The sequence below is a fragment of the Ciona intestinalis genome, unplaced genomic scaffold, assembly GCF_000224145.3.
Source record: "Ciona intestinalis unplaced genomic scaffold, KH HT000129.2, whole genome shotgun sequence".
Classification (NCBI taxonomy): Eukaryota; Metazoa; Chordata; class Ascidiacea; order Phlebobranchia; family Cionidae; genus Ciona; species Ciona intestinalis.
The window spans coordinates 66,517-94,063 of record NW_004190451.2 but is presented as its reverse complement, the minus strand read 5'-3'; the positions used below and the strand labels follow the sequence as shown (position 1 = coordinate 94,063).

Below are 27,547 nucleotides of genomic sequence, written 5' to 3'. Positions count from 1 at the left end.
GCTAAAATCTATTAATGACCACTTGGTTTACGTGCCTAACCCCTGAGCCAGACTAGTCTATTTATGTTAAAACCAGTAATACCTCACAGTAAACGGAGGCAATGTTCATAAAAACTTACAACTATCAATATCAGAAAAACAAGTTCACTAGAATTAAATTTCACATAGAAAAAACATTCCCCCACCTTTCCACCATGTGTGTTTCATCGAGTGAAAGGCTACCCCCAGTAGCGCATTCAGCACACTTGAATTTCTTACGAGGAGTAACTTTAATGGGTGCTTTTCCTGAATAGTTACTAACGAGAAAATTCATGGCAATATCTTCACAATTCATGTGGTTGTCAACCCAGTCTTTTATACCACCTGGCATCCTAAAAACGAAAATAATTTCAATTGTTACAGGTTACAATGTATTACAAAAGCTGGCCATCAATTGGTTGGCAAAAACTACTTAGAATGCTTACAAATACATTGAATTTTAATTTGAATGTACCTTATTAATCCTTGCATGGCAGAGTAACAGCAGTTGTTATGAAACAGGTTTTCTGTTTCATAAAACACATGCCAACTTATATGACTTTACCAGATATGCAACTTTGTGGGTGAATTTTTAAGAATTTTTTCTTTTTATGTATGGCTGGCAATTTGAACAACCCAAAAAAGGCCACTGGGTTGAAGCAACTGTCATTAAGTGTCTTGCCCATGGAAACATACAACCACAATTATAGCAGCAACCAGCCTAGAACCCATTTCCTCTAAAGTCAAGTGTCCTAACCACTGTGCCCTAGTGTATAATGCAGTAGACACAGCAATTAAACTATGTGAATATTAGACGATAATGTGTGGTTTAAATTCCCCACCATGAAGATATAAAAGTTAATAAACTGTATTAACATTAACTTTAACGGTGAGCACAGGCTCTAAACCCCTGAATTATTTTGCATTACATTAAACAGTTAACATAACAACCAGAGGTAAAATTAATTTCACAAGATTGTTTGTGTGTTAAACTATCACTGCCTCCCTTGCATTTACAAAAGCGAGTTGCCTATGACTGAAAAAAAATCTGTTTACATTTGCTTACATGAAAATAAACTAACCAAACCCACGACTAAATAGTAAATAGAACATATACATACTTGTAAGTCTGGGGTAAGTTATACAACATATACATACTTGTAAGTATAGAGGTAGTTATAATAGTTGTGGTAGAACGCAGCACCAGTGAGCACAATAGAAATATCATTCGTCCAATCAGAAACATATCTCATTTTCCCGTCATCACCCCAAATATGAAGTCTTGGTGGAAAACCAACGATTCGATCGTTAAATTCTCTCCATACCTATCAATGTGATGATATATTAACGATAACTACAGGCCATGTTTTTGTTTAAATTTTCATTAAAAAAAAACAATTAAGAAATATATATAATTTTTTTCTTTTTTAAGTTTTTGATTCTTATTTTTAGTAATGGGGTGACATAGCTAATATGCAGTTACACTAAAAGTGGGAAAAAATAAGGAACCCCATTGATTAAAGTGCCAAATGCAATATACCTTTGGGCCTGCTTGTTTGTATACATACTTGGGGTAAAATCTGGGGTGAGACTGTTAATATGCAGTTACACTCATAGTGGGCAACATAGAGAACCTCATTGATTAATGTGGCAAATGCAAAACACTTTGGCCCCTTGCTTGGTGGTATGGACACCTAACAGCAGGGTAAAGCTGTTTTATGGTGCAAAACTGTGTTTTTAAAACATATTATGCAACCTTGGTCTCACAATATATTAAAATATTCAAACCTGGAAACCAAACTCGATTTCATCTGTAGTGAGCATTATGATGTCATCATCGATCGCAAGAACACCCTCCGTCTTTATCTCATTATAGGGGAAGAACCTAGAAAGTTATTTTTGGTAAACAAATCCACAAACTTTACCAAAAAATATTTTTTAATGAATTTGACTTATTTATCCTAACGTGGCAGGGCAGCGATAGTCGCTATAAGAATGTTCTGTTTCGTACCACATATGTAACTTTGTGCGTGCTTATTTATTAATTTTTTCTGTAAGACTGACAATTTGAAAAACGTACTGTCCCACACGAACCACTGATATACAAGAATTACTACCAAGAGTCTTGCCCAAGGACATAACTACAAGGGTAGCAGCAACGAGCCTTAAACTTGTATAGAAATCTAACATATATTTAATTTAGCACTACCCTCTAATTATTCGATTTGGTATTTTAAATTTTATGTACATTTTTCTGATCATATTTTTTTTAAATTTTAAAATGACACACACGAATTGAGAATTTCAGATACAAGTTCACCAACCTGTTACTTAATTCATTTGAGCTTGTTTGAATGACTTTCCACTCATGTTCAATAATGGGCCATTCGTTTCTTGCAGGGAATGCCTTATGCTGGTTGTTCCAAACAACTAATATCATCCGTAAACTTGGAACTTTGTCAATGGACTTTATCAGTTGAAATAAACTCAACACACGATCGTAAGCTAATATCACGGCTGTAAACCCTGTGTAAAAATGGTAAAAATATTTATTTTTAGTAAAAATAATTCTTTATTTTAAATTTTGTAACGTTTCGTAAGGTCCCTCTATCTGTTTTGTCCCATGGGGTAAATTATTTTTATATATGGTCAACAAAAAATGGCGCATCAAATGTTGGCCTATATGTCCGGTGCGAAAAACCACCCCCAGCAATTATGGCTTTATTATGTGGAACCTCTATGGCTGTGCTGTGGTCCAGGGAATTTCTGGGTAAAAAGTTAAATATAAGGTTGTTGGTTCTACGGGTCCAATGTGGGAGTTTCGTCAGTAATTGTCCAAATTTTTGTACGTTTATACGTTTTTTACCATTACACATCTTTTACTATTACAACTTTTCGTATGTTTAAATGTTTTTTTACCAGTTTTTTACCATTACAACTTTTCTTTTGTGTAGATGTTTTTTTTATCATTATATAACCAAAAAACTTACCGTCTTCTTTGGGTGATATTAGTGGGAGGAATAGTGGAGATTGAACGCTGTTTGATGATGGAGGATTATTCCATTTTTCGTAAGTAGTCGCCACGTGAGGAAAAACACGGTCGTTTATGATTTGTAGAGTCGTCATGGTGATGGCTGGGATGTTCGTGAAGTAACTTGTGTACAAGAATTCAACCTGGATGTAATTTGTTCATGAAATGATAAGTATGTGTATAGGCACCAAACTTGGGGTGACAGTGTACGCAGGCTTACCCTGACATATCGCAAATAAAAATAAAAAGAACAAAATACTGTTTGGCAAAACACCAGTGTTAAATAAACATGGGAAGCATGTATTGATTTTTTATCAGTTATGTATTTCGTAGCACCAGATCCTGACTTGAGTGTATTTCCTTACACAAAGATGGTTCAACTTTATTTTTTTGTCTGTTACAAAATTTCTAAGCACCAGATGCTTACTTCTTCATAACACAACAGTCTTTCTACTCTTAAGCACTAGATAAGATTTAAATTTACGAGGTTTATTACAGAGGCATTTACCTACTTTTTTATCCGATTTTTAATTGTATAGTAGGATGGGGGAAGGTCTCGTCTCATAGTAGTAAACAAAAAACATTCCAAGATTTATAAAACCGCATCCTCACCACTCTCATAGACCGTTGTTAATTGTTTAAAACACGAACAGGATATTTGGATATTATGTGCTAAATTTGTCTCACTTCCCCACCCTACTATATGTGCTAAAAGTGTCCTATCTTACCCCACAGTACTATATATAGCTCATTTTAAATCTATCTACCTGTTTCTTCATCAGCACAACTTGTTCATGCGGGATCCTCCTTAAAATGTTCATGATGTCCGGAAGAGAATCTTCCCTGATAAGAACGGATGCTCTGCTCCAGTCAAGGACTTCAGAGAATGGGAGGATGTAGGTATCGCAAGCGAAGACAGGAATACATCCCGCTTGCATCGACTCCATGAGAGCACTCTGTCCGAGACGGGATGTAGGAAGAAGGAGACAAAATGTTCCTTCTTGTAAAATCTGAAAGATAGAAAAAATAATGTGAAAATTGCACTTTATATTATATTAAATTTCAATGTTTGATCAGTTTTAAACAAAAGAATGAATAGATAAATGTAACTTATTTATCCATGGCTTGGTATCAACGGTGACTATAATATGGATGTTACATATACATACACGGTTTCACCCAATGCCCTCTTACAAGTTACTCATATGTAAGTGTAGGTGAATATTTTTTGGATGTTTTAACTTTTCCTATTTTTGGTAATAAAAGAATGATTTATGTTACTCTGTGATAATTGGCCAACTGTGTGCTGCATTCCAGCACTGACGGGTTTGCATTAGAAATTTATGATTTATTACAAATTATAAAGAAAGTCAAAATCGGTAAACACACAACCAGTAAAAAAAACTTTACACATATTTCCCAATGTTGTAAAAAAAGTTTTTCCAGAAATTTTTTTACCTCCGGATATTTCTTTTGTTCGTCATTCTTGCATCTTGTAAATTGAAGAGGAACATCCTCTGGAACATTCCTACATTTATCGAGGAGGAGGAAGTCCGAACTTGAAGATGCAAGGGTTTCTAATTCTTGTCTGTTATGTAAAAGTTTAATATTTAAAAGGAGCGGAAAAACTTGATTTTATTTGGGGGTGGAATCTATCCATTCCTATTGCAACCACAGATGTGAACAGGGCTTATGTTTTTTTAAATGCCTGGCAAAAAAAAGTTTTTATAAACGGTAAAACTGCTGTTCTATATTAAGCTACATGTATATAACAATATGGTAAAGTGGCTCAGCAAAAAAAAATAAATAGGTTTGGAATTTTTTTTTTTTTTTCAAGGAAAGGGGTGTGCAACCCAAGGAACCCCCCCAGCTGAACCAGTGTCTATTGTAAATTGTGAAATTTTTTATTTCTATTTACCTGAACTCAGGATGTATATTAGTTTGTGAAGATATTAGAAGCCACTTTCTAATTAAACCATCAGTTTCCTGCTGCAGTTTAACACCTTTCACCAATGGGCTGTATACTGGGATACTAACATCAAATGTTGACCTATACGTCCAGTGCGAAAAACCACCGCCAGCAATTATTGCTTTATTATGTGGGACCTCTATAGCTGTGCTGTAGTCCGGGGAATTGCCGGGTAAAAAGTTAAATATAAGGTTGTTGGTTCCACGGGTCCAATGCGGGAGTTTGGTCAGTAATTGTCCAACTTTTTGTACGTTTAAACGGTTTTGGTTAAGCATATCAACAGGTGGAATGAATATGCAAGCACTGTGGAAAATAATATATATATTTTATTTATCATTTATAGTTATAGTTATATATATTCGATATTTCTATATATTACGAGTTACACTTTTATACATACATAAAGATATGATAATTTATCCAATTTTAAACAGTAAAACAAAACGTTATTTCAATCATATTTAACTAATACTAATATATAGTTCGATGAAAGAAGATGTGACATCTTTTTATTCTATTTTATTGTCCCATTTTAAACAAAGAACATTCGGAGAATTACAAAACCTCAGGAGTACCATATTAAACTGCTGTTAATTGATTAAAACACGGTCAGGATATTCGGATATTATGTGATAAACGTTTTCCCTTTTCCCCCACCCTACTATACTAAATGCATCATATATTAATATTAGTAACTTGGTACTCACTTATCAGGATCTCCAGTATAATAATCACTTTGTGCAATTGCGTAATACATTTCAACAAATTCCTTGGATAATGAAGGAGTAATTGAAGCACCAGATTCATCTGTGTATTGAGATAACGGATGAAGGAAGACTTTCATCTTGTTTGGATGATTTTCATCAGATCCACATCTGGATAGTGAAGAATAGTTTAGGCAAAGAATGTAAACTTTAAATTTTTAAAGTGTTGTTTGAAGCAATGATTTTTATTTAACTTTTGAAATATTTGTTTAAAAACAAAGCAATGTCGGAATTTTGGCTTTCTTGTGAACAGTTTCAAAGACTTTTTGCGGATAACAAAGTTCCGTTTATAAAAACATTTACATGTATGTAAGGATACACATAAAGTGTAGGATAGTTAAGCTAAAGCATTAAAAAGTTTATTTTTGCTGCATATGTCTTTTATTGCAACGATTTTCATTTATTTAATTGTTTGTTTGGAAATGAAGCAATAACAGGATTTGGGCTCTCTCATGAACATTACCAGAGTCTAGATTTTTCCATTGTGACATGTGAACAATATCTTTTCTAAATAACGCAAATGCGAATGTGAACAACATTTATTTTTTATGTAGAGGGACACATACTAGTGAAACGTTATACAAATTCACATGATTCCAATTCCTTTTTGGTGATCACTAACATTTATTAAAACAAACAAATAAAACTTACCGGTAAATATCAAAGCAATTGTACATTTTGCAATTCAGATCTGCTTTGTCACTGGGCTGGATACCATCTAATGAAATTTGTGTGACAGGTAAATCATGAGCAGAGTTGATGTGCAGTGTTTCCATACGAAATTCTTCCCTTGATTTTGACTGATAGTTCCAATTGAATTTAAAAATTAGGGCAACACCAGATAAAAGAAGTAGAACTAAAATTACTTTATGATGAACAGGCTTTAACTTAACAGACATTTTCCTAACTCTTCTCACAACCTAAAGGGATAAGAGACAAAATTACAAATTAATTAAATTAAACCTATGTGAAATAGATGGCACTGTATCAGTTTTTAGTCTTTACAAAAGTACTAAAAAAATCGAGGAAACCAGGATATTATTGTTTTTCCAGACAAACTATTACCATTATGTTTAGATATGTGCAATTTAAAAGAATGAATTTGGAAAGAAACCAAGCAAGTGACACAGTATGGAACAGTACAAACAAAAAGGTTGATAATATGATACATATAACAGAAACAATTATATAACATGAAGAAAAACACTTGTTTAAACAGTGTTAAATACAATAATAAAAAGCACCAGTTTAGAGAAAAGCTTTAAATCACAAAAATACAATAACCATTAAAGAGACCGTTGTAATTACACTTTAACTTATATTAACTTACTTACACACTTATTTTGTAATGTATTGACCACACTGGTAAATACAGACAGGGGTGCATTCAGGAATTTACAAAAAGGTTCGAGCTGTATTTTTAAATAATTTTTTATATGACACGCAAAAAAACAAATTTATGGTTCAATGAAGCATGGTTATTTCATGCCTATAGTTTACAAAAGGGAACTATTTCCCCCCCTAAATTTAACCTTCTTTTCGATAAAAATTAGATACGTTTTGATATTTTGCAGCATTTTCACTTTAAGTGTATCGTCGAAAATAATGCTTTTCACATTTCATCATCACCATCAAAAATATCAAGTTCAGGAAAATCTCCAACTTGTACGACTTTGGGTCGGACAAACGCCCCATATTTGGGTTCGCATGTGAAGTAACGTTTCCCCTCAACAGAACCATCATTTTTACCATGGGGTTCATCGTATGCCACCCCAACCCAAAGGTTTGGTTTGAACTCTGTGTACCCTAGATGGTAAATATTGTGTAAGGCTTAATTAAATTTAAACCAAAAATATTATTTTTTCAATTATTTTAACAGAAATATTTAGAAAAATGTTAAAATATTGTGATGGGTATTTAAATAGATAGCCTATATATTATCACCAACTTATCTGTTTTTTTTTAGTCATATGATACAACAAGCTCACGTTGTATGTTTATTAAAACTAAAATGTAGGCCTACTTACTAATTGTAAAATAAGAATCACTCACCAAATGTTTTAAAATACAAGCTATATAAATAAATGGTCACTAGCAGAACTGCCAGAACACAAACTGTTATAAAGGCACAGAAAAACAAAATTCATATTTTGTTATCACCATATGTTAAATTTTTGTGTTAAAATCTTTTAACCTTACCAATAAATTTGACACACCCCCTCCTTACAAGTTGACCAGGTGTTGATACCTCACATCGGTCTCCAACGTGGATCTTCTGCATTGCTTCCTCTTCCTCTTGCAACAACTTCTCCTTCATCAACTTGCTCTGCTCCATGTTCTTCGGATCAAATCTTCCCTTTTTGTTGTTCTTCAAGAAAGATCGAACTGTGTCTGAAGAATTTGTTTGAATGTTTATTTTGCAAAATGTTTATACTTACGTTATAGAAGTAATGATTTTTAAATTTTGCACAAAATCCGGGTTAACACAGCGAAAATGCAGTTACACTTATTGTTGTATGACTTAGGAACCTCATTAATTAAAGAGTTGAATTAATTACGCTCTGCTTGTTTGTAAAGACACTTAATAGTGGAGTAGAAAACTTGGTTTCCTAAACATATGGTGTCACTCCTGTTTCAAAAGTTAGGAAAGAAGTGTCACCCTGGGCACCCCCAACATTATGCCTATGTTCATAATTACATTTAAATTAAAGATAATATATATATAGCATTTATATTAGCTATCTTTCTAGTAGGCTGATTACTTTCAAGAAGGTTTTAAATCAAGATTTACCTCTCTTCGAGTTGTAATTTTCATCAGGCATGTTGTATTTCTCACACTGGGAAACATCAGTGAAGTCAGTTTGTTGTGGATTTGTATCAATAACCTGTGATTGTAACAAGTTAGTTGGAATCTTGGAATTGGACAAAATTAGCATAAGATACCTAAACATTATGAACTAGGAACTACCAAACTCTTTATTAAAAATCAGATAAGGATTTAATCTAATATAAATATAACTCATGAAATACGACACTGGTGTTATACTTTTTGTGGTCGCCAAGAAATAATATTTAAATATTCCATATATACTATTGGTTTTCATTTATGACAAATTGTTCAATTGTAACTATACACTGGATATGAAAAAGAGAAGAGTATCCATAGCCTATATATATAGATATAAATATGAGAAAATCCTATTAATTTGGTTTCGTCAAGTTTAACTTTTCTTAATTCACATGTATCTTTGCATGGTCAATATATTAACATAAAGCAGTTTAGTAATACATATGATATATATATATATATATTCGATAATTCAACCAGTAGACTAATGACTCTCCTGGTATCACACAAAAATATGAAATAAATTAGGCTCATCTGTTTACATGGATTCTCATTCCATCATCTATCGCGAATGATCCCAACAATTCTTCTGTGTCACCGATTTTAAACAACAGTTTATCTTCCTTGGAGTAAACCTCAAGTTGCATGGATTGAGACATACATCCTGTCATTAACTCTAACTTGCCCTAGAAAATACAACCATTTAAAATATAAATAACTATATATAGGCAATACAGTAATAAATCTTCACTACTGTTAAGGACAACCAACTACACAGTTACACTATATGCAGTAATATTAAGCTTACATATCTTAAGAGTTGGTTTAAGGTATTTAATCAAATAAATTGTTAAACTTACTAACCTTTATTTCAGGGATAGGTAAACCGCGGTCAAATCTTCGTTCGCTGACGAAAGACGTCAGTGAATTACTAACTGTAACACGGACAATACTTGGTGTATGGATATCCGGCATGTTCATAGGTACGTTCAATGCTTAAGTTAAAATATCTGGATAATATATAACACTACGCATAAAACTACCGTGTTATCTGAAGACACATAACTGGTAAATGGGATCTATCAATACTACTGCGCACTTCCGGTTCGAAACAAGACGAAAGCTCACTGATTGAACTGAAGAACGAAAGCAGCGGTTTTGGTTTTGTGGCGCCCCTAACGTAAGCAAACGGCCAGTGATTTCTTGGGAGAAATGTCGCTCAATAGCTTTTTATACCATTATTTTAAGGGTTAAGCCTACATTACCACAGCTTTTGTACGATAGACAACGTTTTCAGAAACTTGAAGGTGCTACTTAAAGTTAAACACGATTCTGGAAAAATGCTAGTTGTTACTTCATGCACAACTTTATTTCTCGTACCAAAACAAAGTTTTATGGCTAATAACCAATAAATCAATCTTAACTGCATTTAATATGTATATATGTAGTTATTATTTGCATAAGCCGAGAAGCGAGTTTAATTTGTCAAACATTTTTTTACTACGTGTAGTTCCCGTCATTGGATTTAACAGCACCGAATGTTTCCATAACAACGTGAAAGCCGGCGGTTTTCTCTGAAGTTTATTTTTTTAGATTTAAAAGACTCAATTTCACCGATTAGACAGAATTTTACCAATTTTTAACATTTGGACGCAAATAATCGAACATGGTAGGTCTAAGCAACAGTTTTCCACTATCTTTAACCCGTTATATTATTTCATTTTCAACAAACTCGTCGTTTAAGTTTTGCAAAGCAGTGGCCCATATAGCAACAAAAGAATTAAATTAACTAACCCATTCATGTTTTACTTTCAATAAACGGTACTGACCTTAGGCTTTAATTTCTTTTTACAGTCAAAGGGAACCAGCATCAAAGAAGCTTTATCAAAATGGGTATGTACTATGTCCACATTCATGTTTTTCTTTTAAGTATATATGTTTTGACAGAACTACTAAGAGCCACAGAAAATTTTCTTATCATCAACTTAATGCTACTTTCAGGAAGAAAAAAATTCTGAAAAAGCGGCTGAAGCCAAAGAAGTGAAGTTATATCAGATGTTACCTCCAATAGAAAAGATGGATGCTTCATTATCTACTTTAACAGTTTGCGAGTATGTAATTATTTTTAGTCTTATACTGACCGACCGGACTGTTTGTCCACTGCTTAGAATCAACATAAAATTTCAAAAAACTACTGTTGTTTGTTCATACATATAATAATGCAAAAAATAGTTTATATCTGTTAGTATTTTACATTCATATTTTTTTTAAATTTTGGCAGAAAACTTTCACTCTCAACAAACTGTATCGAAAAGATTGCCAACCTGAATGGACTAAGTAAGAATTACTAAATTATATTACTAAAGGACTAGTTACATTACACATTGCACATGTAACTTACATATGCAATGTTTACTATGATATATAAATATTCCGTACCCGTTTGAAATTGCATTTCCCATACAAGCATGATTTGATATTTTCATTTCTGATACATGTTTGACAATGATCACAACTTCACAAGTATTGTATTATTTTACACAGAAAACCTCAAAATTTTATCACTTGGAAGAAACAACATTAAGAACTTAAATGGTTTGGTAAGTTAAACCTAATTTTAGCGTGAATGTCTAAAATGCATTATTCTGACTATTGTGCTTGTAAATATGCATCCACTGAATATTGCAACTTAGATACAGAGTTTGCACTTTGATTTTAATATATGGTGTGGCTGATTTTTTTTTATTTTAAAAACCTCATTAGTTATTTCAGTTTCATTAAACTTAGTATTATTTGATATAGGAAGCAGTAGGTGATTCACTAGAAGAATTATGGATCTCCTACAATTCTATTGAGAAGTTAAAAGGAATTCATGTTTTAAAGAAACTCAAGGTTTGTATTAATTAAAAGCATTGAGTGTATGTTTTGACATATCAACAAACTGTGAAATACTGTTAAGATAGGCAGTTACATACCTAATGTGAATAGATATTGCTTCTACAAATTTTTTAGTTAGTTTAGTTAGTTACCTCAGTTAGCGGTACCTCTGTCAGTCGAGGCAGTGTGTTCAGTATAGGCAAAACGAGCAGTGTGCATTTTAGAAGCACCCTTAAGTTAGTGTCCTAATGTCATGCAGCAATTTTTTAGTATTGCATATCATCTGTCCTACTTTAAATAAACATTTACGCCATATGAAGTTATATGCGTCATTTCAACAGGTACTTCTTATGAGCAACAACCAAGTAAAAGATTGGGGCGAATTCAACAAACTACAGGAGCTACCAGTGCTCATGGAACTTGTATTTGTTGGTAAATTATTAACCTTTCATATTGCCATGTGGTGTACAATTTTATATGTAATCTAGAAGTCAATGTTGTCTCAATTTGCAATCACATTAATTCAGTTGCATTTTAATATTATAGGCAATCCTTTAGAAGAAAAACATTCGGCAGAGGGAGACTGGCAAGACAGAGTAACAAAGTCACTCAAAGCCTTAAAAAAACTAGATGGGACCCCAATTATCAAGAACGATGAAGAAGAGGAAGATTAAGTCAATATATAAGAAATATTTGACGAAATAATTTCAAGGTTTATTTATTAAACCGCATTTTCTGTTGGTTATTTTTAATCTGATGAGTGTTTTTGTTGATTTTAATGTTTTGTTTTCTGAACCACTGTATTGGATTATCCATTATTCTGTAACTTTTGTTATTACTTTTTAATAAATGCACCAGCTTAACACTTGGGTTCTAGAGTCTAAAACAAAAATTAAACAATGTTTAATTAACATAACACAGTCCTTTCCAAGTTAACTTGAAACCAAAGGATGGCATATTGAAGTTTAACATTGGCACATCTAAGTCATTTAAGATTTAAACTAGGTAATAAAGATCACTTCAAAATCACCAAAACTGAACACTGGTTTAAATGTTATGGTTAAAAGTGAAGATTTTCCTGTAAAATCCATCTATACTTACCAATTATAGACTAGTCACTAAAGCATAATTTAATTTTGAAAGTAAATTAACATTAAAGTAGTGTTCAAAGAGTAAAAGCACGGGTTATAATAATTAAATGGGTTATAATAATATTTTAATGAGAGAATAGCCCTGATGAAAAGAAATGTATTCAAAAAGATTCAAACAGCTTCTGTTATACCCCCGTAGTCATTACTAGACACGGAAACGAGAAGGTTGTTAATTGTGGCATAGAAAATGACCACAAAATTATGATCCACTGATCCAGTAATAGGTTTAAGAGCAAGATAATAAAAATTGAGATATAAAAATAGACAAAAAAATTCAAGTTCAAACTCATCATTACATGAATTAAACAAGATGGGAGTTAATAAGTTTTTTTAAAAAAAACTAAAAAATGTAGGGTTTGAAACATTTAAACAAAGGTTTGGTTACTAGCCAAATGCAATTTGGGGTTTAGCAACTATTGAGATATACTGTATTAGAGTAGTCATCTATAAACTCACTTTGTGAAATGTTTATGTTCTGCATCACCTTATGTACTGTTCAAAAAGCTCAATTATTTCACCCTATACCTTTAGAAAAGAAATTATAAACCATTTTATTAAAGTAAGGTATAAGACTTATTGCAAAATAATAACCACGATCATGACAATATGCTATCTTTGACTTAATATACTTCAATAATCCATTTTCTATTTCAGCTCTTTTATCCAACTTTTGTTTTTGGTGTGGTATATTTGCGCCATAAGTAAAATTCAAGTTTATAATCCCCTGTGTATTTCCGTTTGACACTCAAGTCGACCAATTATGACTAACGATTAACGCTTTTTAGAAATATATTAAATTTGATATTACCATAGATACCTAATTACCCAGAAATACATTCCTTTCCCTTTTAGTTTCCTTTTTAAACCCAAAACAACAAGCTTTTACCTAGTCGACCTTCCGATCATCCGATTTACTGTGTACCAAAATCGCACATGGCAATGCAATTACAGTAAACATCTACGGCACTACGTGTTAAACTTGCTACTGTTTTAAACTGTAGTAAATTTATGAAAATATGTTGGGCAGCAAAAAATGTAGGTGCTAGTAAAGAATCCTCCTCTGTAGCTCGTAACGTATTGGCAAATCTGTAGCGTCATAATAGATTGTTCCTTATACTACCCCATTTTTTCTATTTTTATGCTTTCGCGTTGGTCATCTAGATTATGATAAAACAATTCTATGTTTCAGGTGTTTTTCAAATGTAATATGGGAAATCAATCCAAAATATTCGAGGGTTTTAAAGCCTTAGGATTACATTCTTCTCATATTCGACATGTTATACGACTACACAGAAGATTGAATGACTTCTATGTGATTGTACCTGTTGGGAAAGTTTTCCACACCTACAACTGCTCAAAATTGGGAATATGTTACGTTAGCAACAGTCACCCACAAGATATTGAATGTATTGCTGTTGATTCATTCCTTGTTTACACTGGATGTCAGAATGTAGTGAGAGTATTTGAATACAATACTCAGATCAAATATACACTTGAAGGCCACACAAGTGATGTACATTTGATACATCCTTTAGGCAAGCACCTCATTTCAGTTGATAAGTCAAATTGTGTCAAGATATGGCATGTACAAACTGGTGAACAATATCTTAACATAGAATTTTCATCATCCGTGTTTGAAATAACTACCTTGGTTCATCCAAGTACTTATGTGAACAAAGTTCTGTTTGGTAGTAAGCAAGGATTGTTGCAGTTGTGGAATGTTTCAAGGAATAAAATGCTGTATGAGTTTGGACCTTGGAAAGACTCTCGTATCACATGCCTTGAGCAAAGTTCTGCAGTGGATATTATAGGGGTGGGAACAGAAACAGGTGATATCTTGTTACTTAACTTAAAAACCGGAGATGTTTTAATGAAGTTTATGCAAGACTATGGACCAGTTACTTGCATAAGCTTTTTGACTGATGGTTCAAGCACTATGGCTACTGGGACAGTATCGGGTCATATTTGCTTGTGGGATTTGGAGGAAAAGATCCTGAAAGGGTTAATGTCTAATGCTCATGCTGCTAGTGTTGCTGGTTTGACGTTCATTCCATCACAGCCTTTAATGGTGACAAATGCTGCGGATAATACTATTAAAATCTGGGCCTTTGATACAGAGGATGGTATGGGGCGTTTGTTGAGGGAGAGATCGGGCCATTATGGTCCCCCAGTCAAAGTTCGTTTTCACGATGAGACATCTGTTATTTCATCAGGTTATGACTCAACAATTCGATTATTTTCATGTGTACATAGCAGTAAAGATAAAAACTTCGGCCAAGCTTCAATGAATCGAGCACAAGCAAAGAAGAAGGGTATTCGAATTGATGACAAGAAACTGCCTCCTGTAGTTGAGTTTTGTGTTGAACGGGCAAGAGAAAGTCAATGGGATGGACTTGTAGCTGTTCACTACCGGCACCCACTTGCCACAAGTTGGAACGTCAAGTGCAGTCGCATGGGGTCTCATAAGTTCCTTCATGACAGGTTTAAAACTGCTGGAAAAGGTGAAAAGAAGTTGGTGTCGTTTAAAAATCACCATGTTACAAGCGTAGCGCTTACAGCTTGTGGGAATTTTACTCTGATTGGATATAGCACCGGTCACCTTGATATGTACAACATACAATCTGGTATTCATCGTGGCACTTATGTTGATAAAAGTTTAGGGAAAACTGCTGGTGACAAAGCACATTCTGCATCTGTGGTTGGGGTAGCTGTGGATGCTCTGAACCAAATAACTGTGACTGCTGGAAACGAAAAATGTTTTAAGTTTTGGAGATTTAAGGAGAACACGATTCTGGATAAATTGGAGTTGGATTGTGTTCCTTCGCAAATTAACTTGCATAGAGACAGTGGAATGGTAGCGGTTGCATGTAATGATTTTTCCGTCAAAGTGGTTGATATTGATACAAGAAAAGTTGTACGAAACTTTACTCACCATACTGGTGTGATTAATGATCTATGTTGGAGCAGTGATGCAAGATGGCTGATCACTGCATCCAGTGATTGCACAGTAAGAACGTGGGATTTACCATCTGCTACTCTTATAGACTGCTTTGCCGTTGATAATGCAGTCACCAGTTTAAATTTGTCTCCCAACTGTGACATGCTGGCAACATCCCATGTAGATGATCTTGGTGTTTACATTTGGTCAAATAGATATTTGTATTCTCATATTTCACTTCAGCCATTGCCATTGGACTATGAGCCAGATGATGCGGTGGATCTCCCCCTCACAATTCCTCTCCCTGTTTCAGAGGTTGCGGAAACTCCTGATGAAGAAAAGCAAGCAAATGAAGACATAAAGTGTGAACAACTTGAAAGTAATCTAATCACTCTTGCTTGTCTCCCTCAGTCACGATGGGCAAATCTTCTTCAACTTGATGTTATAAAGCAAAGAAACAAGCCGAAAGAAGCCCCAAAAGTCCCTAAATCTGCTCCATTCTTTCTCCCAACAGCTTCTGCACTCGTCCCAAGCTTTATTACTGATCCGGATGTAAAAGACACCGATTCTTCGAAGATCACATCACTAAAATCTATTGAGAACTTTTCAGAATTTGCAGCCATTTTAAACAATTGCAGTTCAATTGAAAATTACAGCTCAGCTTTGGAATACTTAAAAAAACAAGGTCCATCCGCCATAGACACTGCGTTACGCTCATTAGACCCCTTTTGTGGTGGTTCAAATGCTTTACTTGAGATCTTTTTAGATTTCGTTGAAGAAATTTTTATTTCTCGACGCGATTTTGAGGCAATCCAAGCCTATTTCGGACTGTTTTTAAAAATTCATGCCGACACACTTGCCTCAATACCTGGGGTAGAGTCTAAACTAGAACGAATCCTTAAGAGGCAAGAAGAAGACCGAAAAGAAATTTCATACTTATTAAACCAAGCGATGTGTGTAACAAATTTTATAAAATCTGCTGGAATTTAAATCTAATCCTGTCTTTCATTAAATATTTTATGTACTTTTACATAACAACTGTTTTGTTTTAGTCATACAAATATCTTGGTGCCTTTCTTCCTAAGTTTTTCATCTTGTCATGGCTATTCAAAAGCATTAAATGTTTGTGGTAAATAATGTATTTGAAAATACACGAACACTACAGGAAACATATTGCATGATAAAGAAGTTTCAATAGTAAGACAGAAATTTTATATATATATATATACAAACAAAGTCAAGTAGAATAGAAAAAATAGTGAACGGTTGGATCTGAGTTAAATGTGTGAATACATACAAACAAAAGTTGAGTAGAATAGAAAAAAGAGATTAAGCCATCTAGTCCATTTCGTCGATCACTGGGCCGTCGGGTTTTCCTTGGCCATTCTGCTGATGCCCTCCAGCCGATGCGTGAATCTTGCTCATTAAGGGCGAGCAAACCTTTTTTAGTTCATTTAGGCGCTCTTCAAACTCTTCCTTTTCTGCAAGAGAATTTCCATCCAGCCATTTCTGCGTGTCGTCACAAATTTGTGTGACTTGATCTTTATCCGCAGAAGACAATTTTTCACCGGCCTCTTCGGCAGCATTTTTGCAGCCGTACATGTAGGACTCCAGTTCGTTTTTGGCCTTGTGTCTTTCCATCTGTTTATTGTCTTCTTCTTTGTATTTCTCAGCATCAGCCAGCATAGTTTCTATATCTGCCTTCGACAAGCGGCCTTTGTTGATCGTGATCTGGTTCGCCTTTCCCGTGCTTTCGTCTTTGGCGGAGACTTGCAAGATTCCATTTGCGTCGATGTCAAACGAAACTTTGATCTTTGGCACACCTCTTGGTGCTGGTGCTATTCCAGTGAGGTTAAATGTTCCGAGCAGATTGTTATGTTTCGTCTGTGCTCGTTCGCCTTCGTAAACTTGAATTGTGACGGCAGGTTGATTATCAGCGTACGTGGTGAACACCTGTGAAGTATTGTGTGGGATTCTTGTGTTTCGTTCCACCAGCTTTGTCATCATCTCGCCGGCTGTCTCAATTCCCAACGATAGAGGTGCAACGTCGACCAACAACACATCTTTCACGCCGGAGTTGCCTGTAAGCACTGCCGCCTGCACCGCAGCACCGTAGGCAACTGCTTCGTCGGGGTTGATTGATTTGTTAAGATTTTTTCCGTTAAAGAAATCACTGAGTAACTTTTGCACCCTCGGGATCCTGGTTGATCCTCCGACAAGAACAACTTCGTCGATCTTCGTTTTATCTAGCTTAGCATCTCTTAGAGCTTTTTCGACAGGGTCAAGACAGGAACGGAAGAGATCGGAGCACAGTTCTTCGAATCTTGCTCTTGAGATTTTACTGTAGAAATCAATTCCTTCGTATAGAGAATCCAACTCGACAGCAGCTTCTGTCGAGGTTGAGAGGACGCGCTTAGCTCGCTCACAGGCCGTCCGTAATCTTCTAATTGCCCTGTTACTCTTTGAGATGTCCTTTTTGTGTTTTCGCTTGAACTCTTCAGTGAAATGCTTCACCATTCGGTTATCGAAGTCCTCTCCGCCAAGATGGGTGTCCCCAGCAGTTGAAAGAACTTCAAAAATTGATCCTTCGTCGATGGTGAGCACAGAGACATCGAAGGTTCCGCCGCCAAGATCGAAAATTAAAACCTTTTTCTCGCCAGCCAAGTTCTTATCGAGTCCGTACGCCAATGCCGCTGCTGTGGGTTCGTTTATCACTCTGAGTACGTTCAGTCCTGCGATGATGCCAGCGTCTTTTGTTGCTTGTCGTTGTGAGTCGTTGAAGTAAGCAGGTACTGTTATAACCGCGTCCTTTACATTTTCACCGAGGTATGCTTCCGCAGTGTCCTTCATCTTAGTAAGAACCATTGCACTGATTTCCTCGGGTGAAAACGTCTTCACGTCGCCTTGATATTCCGCTTGAAGAAATGGTTTTCCATTCTTATTTACTACCTTGAAAGGCCAGTGTTCTTTATCCTTCTGTACAGCTGGATCGTTGTAATTTCTTCCAATCAATCTCTTTGCGTCAAAAATTGAATTTTCGGGATTTCTGGCAACTTGGTCTTTGGCCCCATCACCGATCAACCTTTCTGTTTCGTTGAATGCGACATAGCTTGGTGTAGTTCTATTACCTTGGTCGTTGGCAATAATCTCGACTTTGCCATGGCGGAAGACGCCAACGCATGAATACGTTGTTCCCAGATCGATTCCTACTGCTGTTGACATTCTTGTAATCTTCTGAATATCTATATAGTATTGTAACAATAAACTTTACAATAATATTATATCTTCTTTAAGAAGTTTTCTTTCTTTAAGTTTCGCTTCGTTTTTCTAGATAGAATGCCGTCTGCTGTGAGCTGTCTCATTATATACGCACGAGGATAAATGGAGAACCTTCGCGCATATTCGAGAAGCGTTGACGCGCGCCACCTATTTTCAGAACACGAAATTGCGCGAAGCTTCGCGAAGTTTCCCGACGATTCAATCAATATCAGCTGATTCCCGTTTATTTTGTAATGTTTGTGCGTTATATTCCTGCAGCATTAGATACCATCATGTAGATAAACATAATACAATACAAACATAATGCTAACAAGTCATCATGTCGCTGTATTTATCCTCACATTCTTTTGGTAGGTGAAATTGGCAATCCTGCCTAATTGCAGCAGAACATATATATTGTACTTTTTATACATATTAACATAAACGACGAACGACTGCAAACTATGTGGTATACGGAAGTTTTCTTGCCAAAACTACTTTATTTATTTATTTATTTATAGGTTTTATACATGTAAAATATGTATATGTACACCTCTTAACCTACATTGATACATATAGGTATAGGATCTATAATTTGATTTCTGTTGTGTTGAAATGCAGCGTAATGACAATTTTCTTGTTAAATATTTTAATTTTAATAAAACCAAAACACTTCAGCTAATTTATTATTTCAGTTATGTCTGGTTTCATGCTACAAGAAAAACCTTTAGCAATGTTAAAGATGATATATCAAAAGAATGGACACCCACACCATGCAACTTAACATGGCCGTGTCCATCGCCAAACAAGGTGCATATTACCAATTTACACCTATTTAGTTGGTATATATTTATTAATTATTACTGTATAAGCTTTTGGGTTTCCGACATGTGACGGTATATATAGGTGCCTTAACTCATTGGTCCCTTCTTAATAGTTGTCTAAATTGTAAACAGTACATTGAAAAACAAATCCCCCACAAAGTTACATACAAGCAGACACAAGGTGTATAACATAAGAATATCAATAAGTTAAATGCATTCACCATGGATGGCAATGGTGGCGTCATATCCACAAGGCTTGTGTTTGGATGATGGGCAATTCTGGACTAAAACCTGGCTGCCTGGCGTGTCTTTAGAGCCCACCTTTGCAGAAATATTTAATCTATGTTTCTGCAGTCTGTTTAATTTTTTTTTAATTGTCTTTTAATTTTGGGTTGCTGATTTATTCACAAAAATAATGCATTTTATGCAGACATGGTCATCACATAATTTGTTCGAAAGTTATGACGATGCCAAACCATTTTTAGGGTTGCTTGATACTGTCTTCATGTTCTGTTACGCTGTGGTAAGCTATGCAGTACTTAAAACAGAAGCAGTTGTTTTGAATAAACATAATATACAGTACTGTTTTGTAAGTTGGATACTGTTAGTATGTAGTATCTCATACTTTGTTAATCAAGTTTTTCACAATTAACACTGATTTTTTGCTAACGTAGTTGTTTAATTATGTAAATATTTTTCGTTCATTATTAAATTGGAGGATGAAAGAAAACAGAAACAAGAACCATCTTACCCCAACCTACTATTAATATATACACAACGGCCCAGTTGAAAAAATAAGTAGGGGTCTTAAACGTAAAAAGGACTTCAAACTCATATGATATAAAAAAAATCAAAGAGGTTAAGCAGAGTGTTTTAATTCTTTTAAAGAATTTCCTTCCTATTTTTGACCTAGCTACTAAAAAGAAGCACAACAATTTATTAAATATATAGGGTAGTTTGGTTTGCTTACTTACTGTTTGTTATCTACAGGGCTTGTACTTCAGTGGAATAATTGGCGACAGGTATCGTATTTTAACTTTATATAAAAAGGTGATGTTGCATATACCAACATGTGGGCCAAGTAGTGTAGTGGGCTGAATCTGGCCTAAATCCTAGGTTTTTGAAGGACCTTACCAATATAATATAAAAAAATACCAAATAACTTGATCACTTTTTATACGTGTATTGTCACATTTTTAAACCAAACAGTAGTTTTTATTATTTGCATTCTTACAAATTTCCTTCTGTTATTATTAAAAAAATGACTTACACTTGTCTGTTTTCGCTGTTTAGGTTTGAGTTGAGAAAAGTGTTAGCTGTTGGCATGTGGTTGTCAGGAATTCTGGTGAGTGTCTTGTATTCATCATTTTAGTGTATTGCGCTGTAAAAATTATATTATATTACCTGTATTCCTTTTAAACTGTTGTGCTGTAAAAATATTACTAGTGTAACAATAATAAATCAAAAAAATTTGACAAGTGTTGTATACGGTTCTAAAAATTGGTGTGCTAACGAATTAAAAAAAATCTGAATTTGCCATGACCCTAAAAGTTCTCCACTTCTCAATAAAACAATCATTAAAAATTATTTTGCATATTTGTAAGAGTGAATATAGTCAACAAATAAGAATTAACTAGTCTGCTTTAATTTTTAGGTTTTTACATTCGGAACTTTGACCCAGTGGGTGCATTTTTACAACAAAGCGTTTTACATTGTTATATGGGGTCTAAATGGATTAGCTCAGTCCTGTGGATGGCCTAGTGTCGTGGCTGTGATGGGAAACTGGTTCGGTAAATCGTCCCGTGGTTTAATATTTGGTTTATGGAGTTCTTGTGCTTCCGTTGGCAATATAATCGGAACTCTGCTTGCTTCTCAAGTTATAGATTATGGTTATGAGGTGAATATGTGTGTTGTGATAATAGAAGTTAAAAGAAGTAGACTACAAAGCCGCTAGCAATTATTGTTCACTCGTAAATATTTTTACCCATGCGTTATTTTTTCATTCCTAAGCGGTAAAATTATTTGTAGCATTGATTATACTTTTAGTACTCCTAAGAATTGCAGAAGTGGCGCAACCATAAAATAATAAGTGTGGAATTTTCAATGCGGCTTGGGGCGCAATATATTTTTTATTAAAACTTTCCTTTTTTTTTTGAAACACCCTATTTTACACCTTGATTGAGAAAGTTTAGAATATTGTTAAATGACTAAATATTCTAAAACAAAGACCTCGTCATTGTTATATTCGTAACTTAGTTTTTAATAGGACACATTAATTTCAACCAAAACTCAACTCTTTTCTTTTATTTTTCCAGCAAGCCTTTTTGGTCACATCTGTCCCATTATTCTGTACAGGGTTTATTGTTTTCTTTGGACTTGTCAGCTCTCCAACTGAAATTGGCTTGAGTGACCCAAATAAAGTTGAACCCGAAATCAAACCAGATGAAACTGGTTAGTAATATAGTTTTAGTTTATTTATTTAATGGGGCAATGGTACAAATCTAGTCAAAAGCCTTTGTGCTCAAAAAGAATAAAAATTATGTGCATATATTTTTTTTTAATTTTTTGTTTATAATATACTCCACTGTGACAAAGCCTATACAGGTTTATGGTATTTTAACAATTACCTTGGATTGTCACATGCCAGACAAAACTATTTTATTTTTCCACATAGCTGCTGGAAATTTTACTTTCAAATCAAACATATTTGTTTTGATCAGGGTGTGTTTTAGTTTGTTTCCAATTTAAGTTACATAGCGTGTGTTAGTTACCATTGATGCATTCCTTCGTTTTTTTTAAATTGTAAAATACCTTTTTTTTGCGTGATGTCGTTGATTGGCTGGTTGTGTAATTATACAAATTTATTTTTTATCTTAAGAATAATTCATTTGCTAATAGGAGCTTTTGTGTGTAATCATAAATAAATACAAATTTCTATAATATCTTATTGTATTAACATATTAAATTAATTACCAACCTTTTAAATTATAGTGGCATCGATTCGAGAGATTATTTCAGATGACGAACCACTTGTAGTGGGGAGTAATCCATCTGTTAATGAGGAAGACGGTGATAAAAATGAGAATGAAACAAAACCAATTGGTTTCTTTCGTGCAATACTTCTGCCCGGTGTTATACCAGTAAGCTTTTTCAACAGTTTCTTCTTAAAATTTGAAGAGTTTAAAATATATCTTTTTTATCAATTTTTCAAGATTTTTGCCAAGTAAGCATAGATGTCAGACTTTTAAAAGTGAAAAAGAGGCAATAGCAGCAAAGGTGTATTATATCAATTTTGTCTGTTTTATTGAAATGTTTTGAAGGGGACCCAGGGAGACAAGTTGTATTAAAAGAGAGGTGACGTTATGTATTTTTACCCCAGATAAAATCTTAAGCTTTAACCTTGCTGTTAGGTGTCTATAACAAACAATCCGAGCCAAAGAATAATCTATTCACTACATTAATGAGGAACCCTATGTTTGATGACTATAAGTATATCTGCATTTTAACAAAATTACCCAAATTTTGTACAATATTCAAAAACATAACTAATAGTCATATGATATATAATAGTCACAAATAATAATTAAATTTTTGTTTTTGTTTCAGTATTCGCTTGCTTATGGCTGCCTCAAGCTTGTCAACTACGCATTTTTCTTCTGGCTCCCTTACTATCTTACAAACAACTTTAAATGGGATGACAGCAAGGCAGATGATGTGTCTACATGGTATGATGTGGGTGGTATAATAGGTAAGCCTAGAACTATAATGTTTTACCCCAGACTTTTTTTAATTTTCAACTATTGGCATTTTTCGTCAAACAGTTTTTATCATGTTGTTCCATGCATTGTTGGAAAAAAAATTTCCCTTTAAAATAAAAAAATGTAGGCAAGAGATAAATTATCCAAGATTAAGAATAAACTCTTTGTAAAAAAAATTTAGTTTTAGGATATGTGATATATATACACGTACTGTTTTACTTGCCTATCTTAACTTAACTTGTCCAGCGCTGTGGCACGTGGGTTCAAGGCTCTCCGCTGCTATTGTTGTGTGTGTATGTGTCCTTGAGCAAGACATTTAACACCAATTTCTCCAACCCAGTGGCCACTAAAAAAGAAACTCTTAGCCATACAGAAAAAATAATCACCCACAAAGTAACATACGTGGTAACTCGTAAGCTAGCACAAGGTGTATGAAACAGAACGTTCGTGTTATAGCGAGTAAGGACCGTTGTTTTTTCTCTTTGCTAGGATAAAGTAAGTTGCATTTAACTGCAATGTTCACCTTGAATTTGCAATAAACATCTTCCGTTCAACAAATCAATGCAATATCATGGGTTTGTTTGTTTTCAGGTGGAATTGTGTTTGGAGTAATAACTGATAGATTTGAGAATCGAGCTCCTGTTTTGGTGGGAATGTTGCTGGTTGCTCCATTTACTGTGTGGGGGTATGAACGTAAGTTATGCATGCAAAAGTAAACTATATACTTATTAAATGCATGGTTAATTTTAAACTGAAATTTTTGCTTAAACATTTAGGGGGGAATCTGTCACAGTTTCAAACATGACTATGATTTTTAACATTTGCGTTTCCTACAACTTTTCTTCCGTTTTTATAAAATTGAATTTAGAGATGACAAATGTAAAAAAAATATTGAATGAAAAGAAGCTGAAAAGTGTTAAAAATTGATGTTTCTTTATATATGTCATTATAATAGGTTGGGGAGGATGGGACACCTTTTCATTCTACTTTTTATCCTATTTGGTAGTAATAGTAAACAAAAAAAATTAAAGAATTTTAAAGCCGCGCACTCACAACTCCCATGGAGCGTTGTTATTTAAAAACATATTTTTTGTTTAAAGATCTGGATATTTGGATATTATGTGCTAAAGGTGTCCCATCTTACCCTACAGTACTCTATTTTCATACACACCGTTTTAATTTTTTTAGGCTCCCCAAATAATGTGGCAATCAACAGTGTTTTGATGTCATTAATTGGAATATTTGTTGGTGGTGCTTCTAATATTATAAGCTCAGCTGTTACTGCGGAACTTGGAAAGCAGCCTGCAGTTGGTCAGAATGTTGACGCACTTGCAACTGTTACTGGGATATTAGATGGCACCAGCTCTATTTTTGCGGCAGTTGGACAATATCTTGTTGCTGTGATACAAACAAATTTGGGTTGGGATTGGGTGTTTTATTCATTTATTATAATGGTGAGTATGTTTTTGTTTCGTTAGCTAGATAATTAAAAGGACATACCAACGAAAAATCAAAATTTAGGAGCTGTTTTGTATTTTTAAAACTTTGGTGGTACCTTTATCACATTTGAGCATCTCTATCCATATTTTTAAATTTTTTGCTTCGCATGTTCCCTTAACATTGTGTGGCAAGGCAAGTTTTGGAGTTGTAACATTATTTCATAAACCTTGTGCTTGGTTGCAAGTATGTAGCTGACTGTTTAAAATGATTATTCGTGTCTTGCTAAAAGAACACATTATCAAAATTGTGAAACCCTATATATATATATGCGGGGTATTGTATACATTCTAGTTTTTTTTTTCAGTATCTGTTTAATATGTGGTCCCCTATGGGTTGTCCAAATTATAAGCGTTATATCAAAAAAATCCCTTAAAATGTGGTTACTTGGCAGCAGACACAAGTTGTATGAAACAGAACACCTGTGTTACAACGACTGTGGTTGCCCCATTCCGAGAGGATAAATGAGTTACATTCATTCAATTCTATTTCAGATAATTCTTGCATTAATTTGTTTGATTCCTATGATTGCAAATGATGTGAAAACATTATGGTTAAAGACAAGATTGACATCAAGTTGAATTAGTTTCTTCATGAAGTTTTAAATTTAATGTGCAATGTTCCTTATGTTGTTTTACTTCCATTATGTTTTTACTTATTCTCTTCTTTTTAATTCTTGTTTTACAAGTTCTGTAAAACTATAATACTGTGGGGTAAAATGGATACCACCGTTAGCAGACAATATTCCGTATTTCCTAATATTTTTTAAACAACAAGGCTATTTATGAAGTCGTGAGGATATGGTTATATTATTCACGTAAGGATTCTTTGTTTTCTATCAAATGGGACGATAAAAGAAAATGTAAACATGAACAATTTTACCCCAACCGAATATTTTTTTTTAACTTTTGTAGTTTTAAAATTTTATAGTAATGAAGATTCATTTACTACACGATGCCAATATTAATTCTACCACATCGCTGTCTGGTTAGTTACGCTATTTGGATTCAATCGCGAAAAAATGGTGATAAAGAATAAAACATCCAATAAAAAACGTGCGGGGCTTATGCCAACGTGCTAGCGTGTGTGACAGGGTAGCCTGCTGTGCAGCGAAAGAAAAAAGTTCAGAACAGGATATAGGCCTACTCGTTAAAGCTTTATCGTCTTATTATTCCTAGAAGCGCGAACCTTGATAGTTTTGCTGTAGTTCTATTTTAGTACATAGCCTATATACATTGGAGTTTTAGAATTTTCAGCTCGACAATTATTTTCACCAAAATGCTTGTTGTAGTTGCTTTACATTACTCCGTTACTTAGATTTGAATTAACTTATTTATCCTAGGATGATAGCTGTTATAACACGGGTGATCTGTTTCATACACCTCTTGTTAACTTACGAATTACTATCAACGTCATAAAGTAGGGTGGCGGAAGACGGGACACCTTTAATACATATATCCTGATCGTGTTTTAAACAATTAACAACGGTCTATTGGAGTCGTGAGGATACGGTTTTATAATTCTTTGTATGTTCTTTGTTTACGACCGAATGGGACAAGAAAATAGAATGAACTGTCCCATCTTCTCCACTTGAATATACAGTCCCTATACATTTTAAGACTGTATTACTTAAATTTGAATTAACTTATTTATCCTCGTAACGACTGATGATTTAACACGGGTGTTCTGTTCTATACACCTCGTGCCCACCTACGAGCTGTTAACAAAGTCATATATAACCGAATCGTTCAGATTCTTGGTTTTAAGCAGCGTCTATAACGACTGTGTCACGGCGACGGTTACAAACTCATAGTTAGTAAAGCTCTAGTCCTACAAATCCAGCCATGCATTTAAAAGGTTTAACTTTACCTTCGTTTAAGATGAACAAGCACTAAACGTCGCTCTTGCAATTTTCGCCTTGTTGTTGGTTGGTGCGAAGCCTCCAGAGACCCACAAGGGTTTTGGGGTCGAAGACGCAGAGCTTGGCAGTGGGACGTAGCCAACTCCGCGCAGGAACACGGTCAGTGTTTATATATTTTCAGCTAGAGGTAGTGGATTCAAGGCTTCTCGCTGCTATCATTGTGGGCGTATGTGTCCTTGGGCAAGACACTTAACGGCAATTGCTCTAACCCAGTGGTCACTAATGGGTTGTCAAAATTATTAGCCATACAAAAAAAACTCTCCAAAAAATAATAACCTACAAAGTAACATATACTTGGTAACTCGTAAGCTGGCACGAAGTGCACACCCGTGTTATAACGACTGTCGTTTTCCGGCTACGCGAGGATAAAGCAAGTTACATACATTCATTCATGTACGGTCTATAGGTGATATTCAACTTAATGAAGACTATATGCATAGAATGACCTCGTCAAGTAATGTAATTAAAATGCCAGAAGACCTATTTTTAGAATTATGCCTAACAAAACAATTAAACTATTTTTATCACCTTACATATATGCACACTGTTATTCTGCAAATAAATACTCTCATAACACATCGTTACTGCATGCGCTACACAGCAAAAACTCTTCCCATAACCTTAACAAACGCTAAATACAACTCAGTACGCCTCTTAGGTTTTCCAAAATATTCGCCACGCACACTCAGCATA

At 34.4% G+C, this 27,547-nt stretch overlaps 6 protein-coding genes across 8 annotated transcripts in view; 3 read left to right on the top strand and 3 right to left on the bottom strand.

Moving 5' to 3' along the window:
* Window positions 1–6,696, bottom strand: part of LOC100176235 (exostosin-2-like) — a 10,489-nt gene extending 3,793 nt beyond the window's left edge. Inside the window, exons 1-10 of the mRNA XM_002119248.5 lie at window positions 6,434–6,696; window positions 5,726–5,893; window positions 4,968–5,321; window positions 4,508–4,637; window positions 3,817–4,059; window positions 3,009–3,192; window positions 2,343–2,544; window positions 1,807–1,903; window positions 1,177–1,343; window positions 186–371 (exon numbers count right to left, since the gene is read on the bottom strand). Of these exons, the coding sequence (XP_002119284.3) occupies window positions 186–371; window positions 1,177–1,343; window positions 1,807–1,903; window positions 2,343–2,544; window positions 3,009–3,192; window positions 3,817–4,059; window positions 4,508–4,637; window positions 4,968–5,321; window positions 5,726–5,893; window positions 6,434–6,681 (1,979 nt within the window). The 5' untranslated portion in view covers window positions 6,682–6,696. The remainder of the gene's footprint in view (window positions 1–185; window positions 372–1,176; window positions 1,344–1,806; window positions 1,904–2,342; window positions 2,545–3,008; window positions 3,193–3,816; window positions 4,060–4,507; window positions 4,638–4,967; window positions 5,322–5,725; window positions 5,894–6,433) is intronic.
* Window positions 6,697–6,703: 7 nt separating this feature from the next.
* Window positions 6,704–9,790, bottom strand: LOC100183278 (tubulin-folding cofactor B). The gene is made up of 5 exons (XM_002119181.5): window positions 9,495–9,790; window positions 9,173–9,316; window positions 8,574–8,667; window positions 7,982–8,173; window positions 6,704–7,588 (listed from the first exon to the last, which is right to left on the bottom strand). The coding sequence occupies exons 1-5, from the start codon at window positions 9,609–9,611 to the stop codon at window positions 7,395–7,397; spliced, it is 741 nt and encodes a 246-aa protein (XP_002119217.1). The 5' UTR covers window positions 9,612–9,790; the 3' UTR covers window positions 6,704–7,394.
* dnal1 (leucine-rich repeat dynein light chain) lies at window positions 9,719–12,372 on the top strand. Of its 3 annotated transcripts, none has more exons than XM_026838936.1 (9): window positions 9,719–9,810; window positions 10,224–10,299; window positions 10,485–10,523; window positions 10,632–10,741; window positions 10,912–10,967; window positions 11,175–11,230; window positions 11,433–11,522; window positions 11,849–11,939; window positions 12,054–12,361. In XM_026838936.1, the coding sequence occupies exons 2-9, from the start codon at window positions 10,297–10,299 to the stop codon at window positions 12,179–12,181; spliced, it is 573 nt and encodes a 190-aa protein (XP_026694737.1). In that variant the 5' UTR covers window positions 9,719–9,810; window positions 10,224–10,296; the 3' UTR covers window positions 12,182–12,361.
* Window positions 12,373–13,814: 1,442 nt separating this feature from the next.
* On the top strand, window positions 13,815–16,765 carry LOC100186454 (WD repeat-containing protein 36-like). The gene has a single exon (XM_002119294.4). It carries the CDS (start codon window positions 13,839–13,841, stop codon window positions 16,584–16,586), a length of 2,748 nt encoding a protein of 915 aa, XP_002119330.2. The 5' UTR covers window positions 13,815–13,838; the 3' UTR covers window positions 16,587–16,765.
* Window positions 16,766–16,934: 169 nt separating this feature from the next.
* On the bottom strand, window positions 16,935–18,818 carry hsp70 (heat shock protein 70). Its single transcript, NM_001033834.1, is given in 1 exon segment — window positions 16,935–18,818. A coding segment is annotated over 1 exon segment (1,884 nt).
* Window positions 18,819–19,089: 271 nt separating this feature from the next.
* LOC100184073 (sugar phosphate exchanger 3-like) lies at window positions 19,090–25,987 on the top strand. Its single transcript, XM_002119340.5, has 12 exons — window positions 19,090–19,225; window positions 19,550–19,664; window positions 20,109–20,201; window positions 20,669–20,700; window positions 20,972–21,023; window positions 21,333–21,575; window positions 21,994–22,129; window positions 22,670–22,818; window positions 23,285–23,426; window positions 24,028–24,129; window positions 24,625–24,890; window positions 25,428–25,987. Exons 1-12 carry the CDS (start codon window positions 19,179–19,181, stop codon window positions 25,512–25,514), a joined length of 1,464 nt encoding a protein of 487 aa, XP_002119376.3. The 5' UTR covers window positions 19,090–19,178; the 3' UTR covers window positions 25,515–25,987.
* Window positions 25,988–27,547: the final 1,560 nt, after the last annotated feature.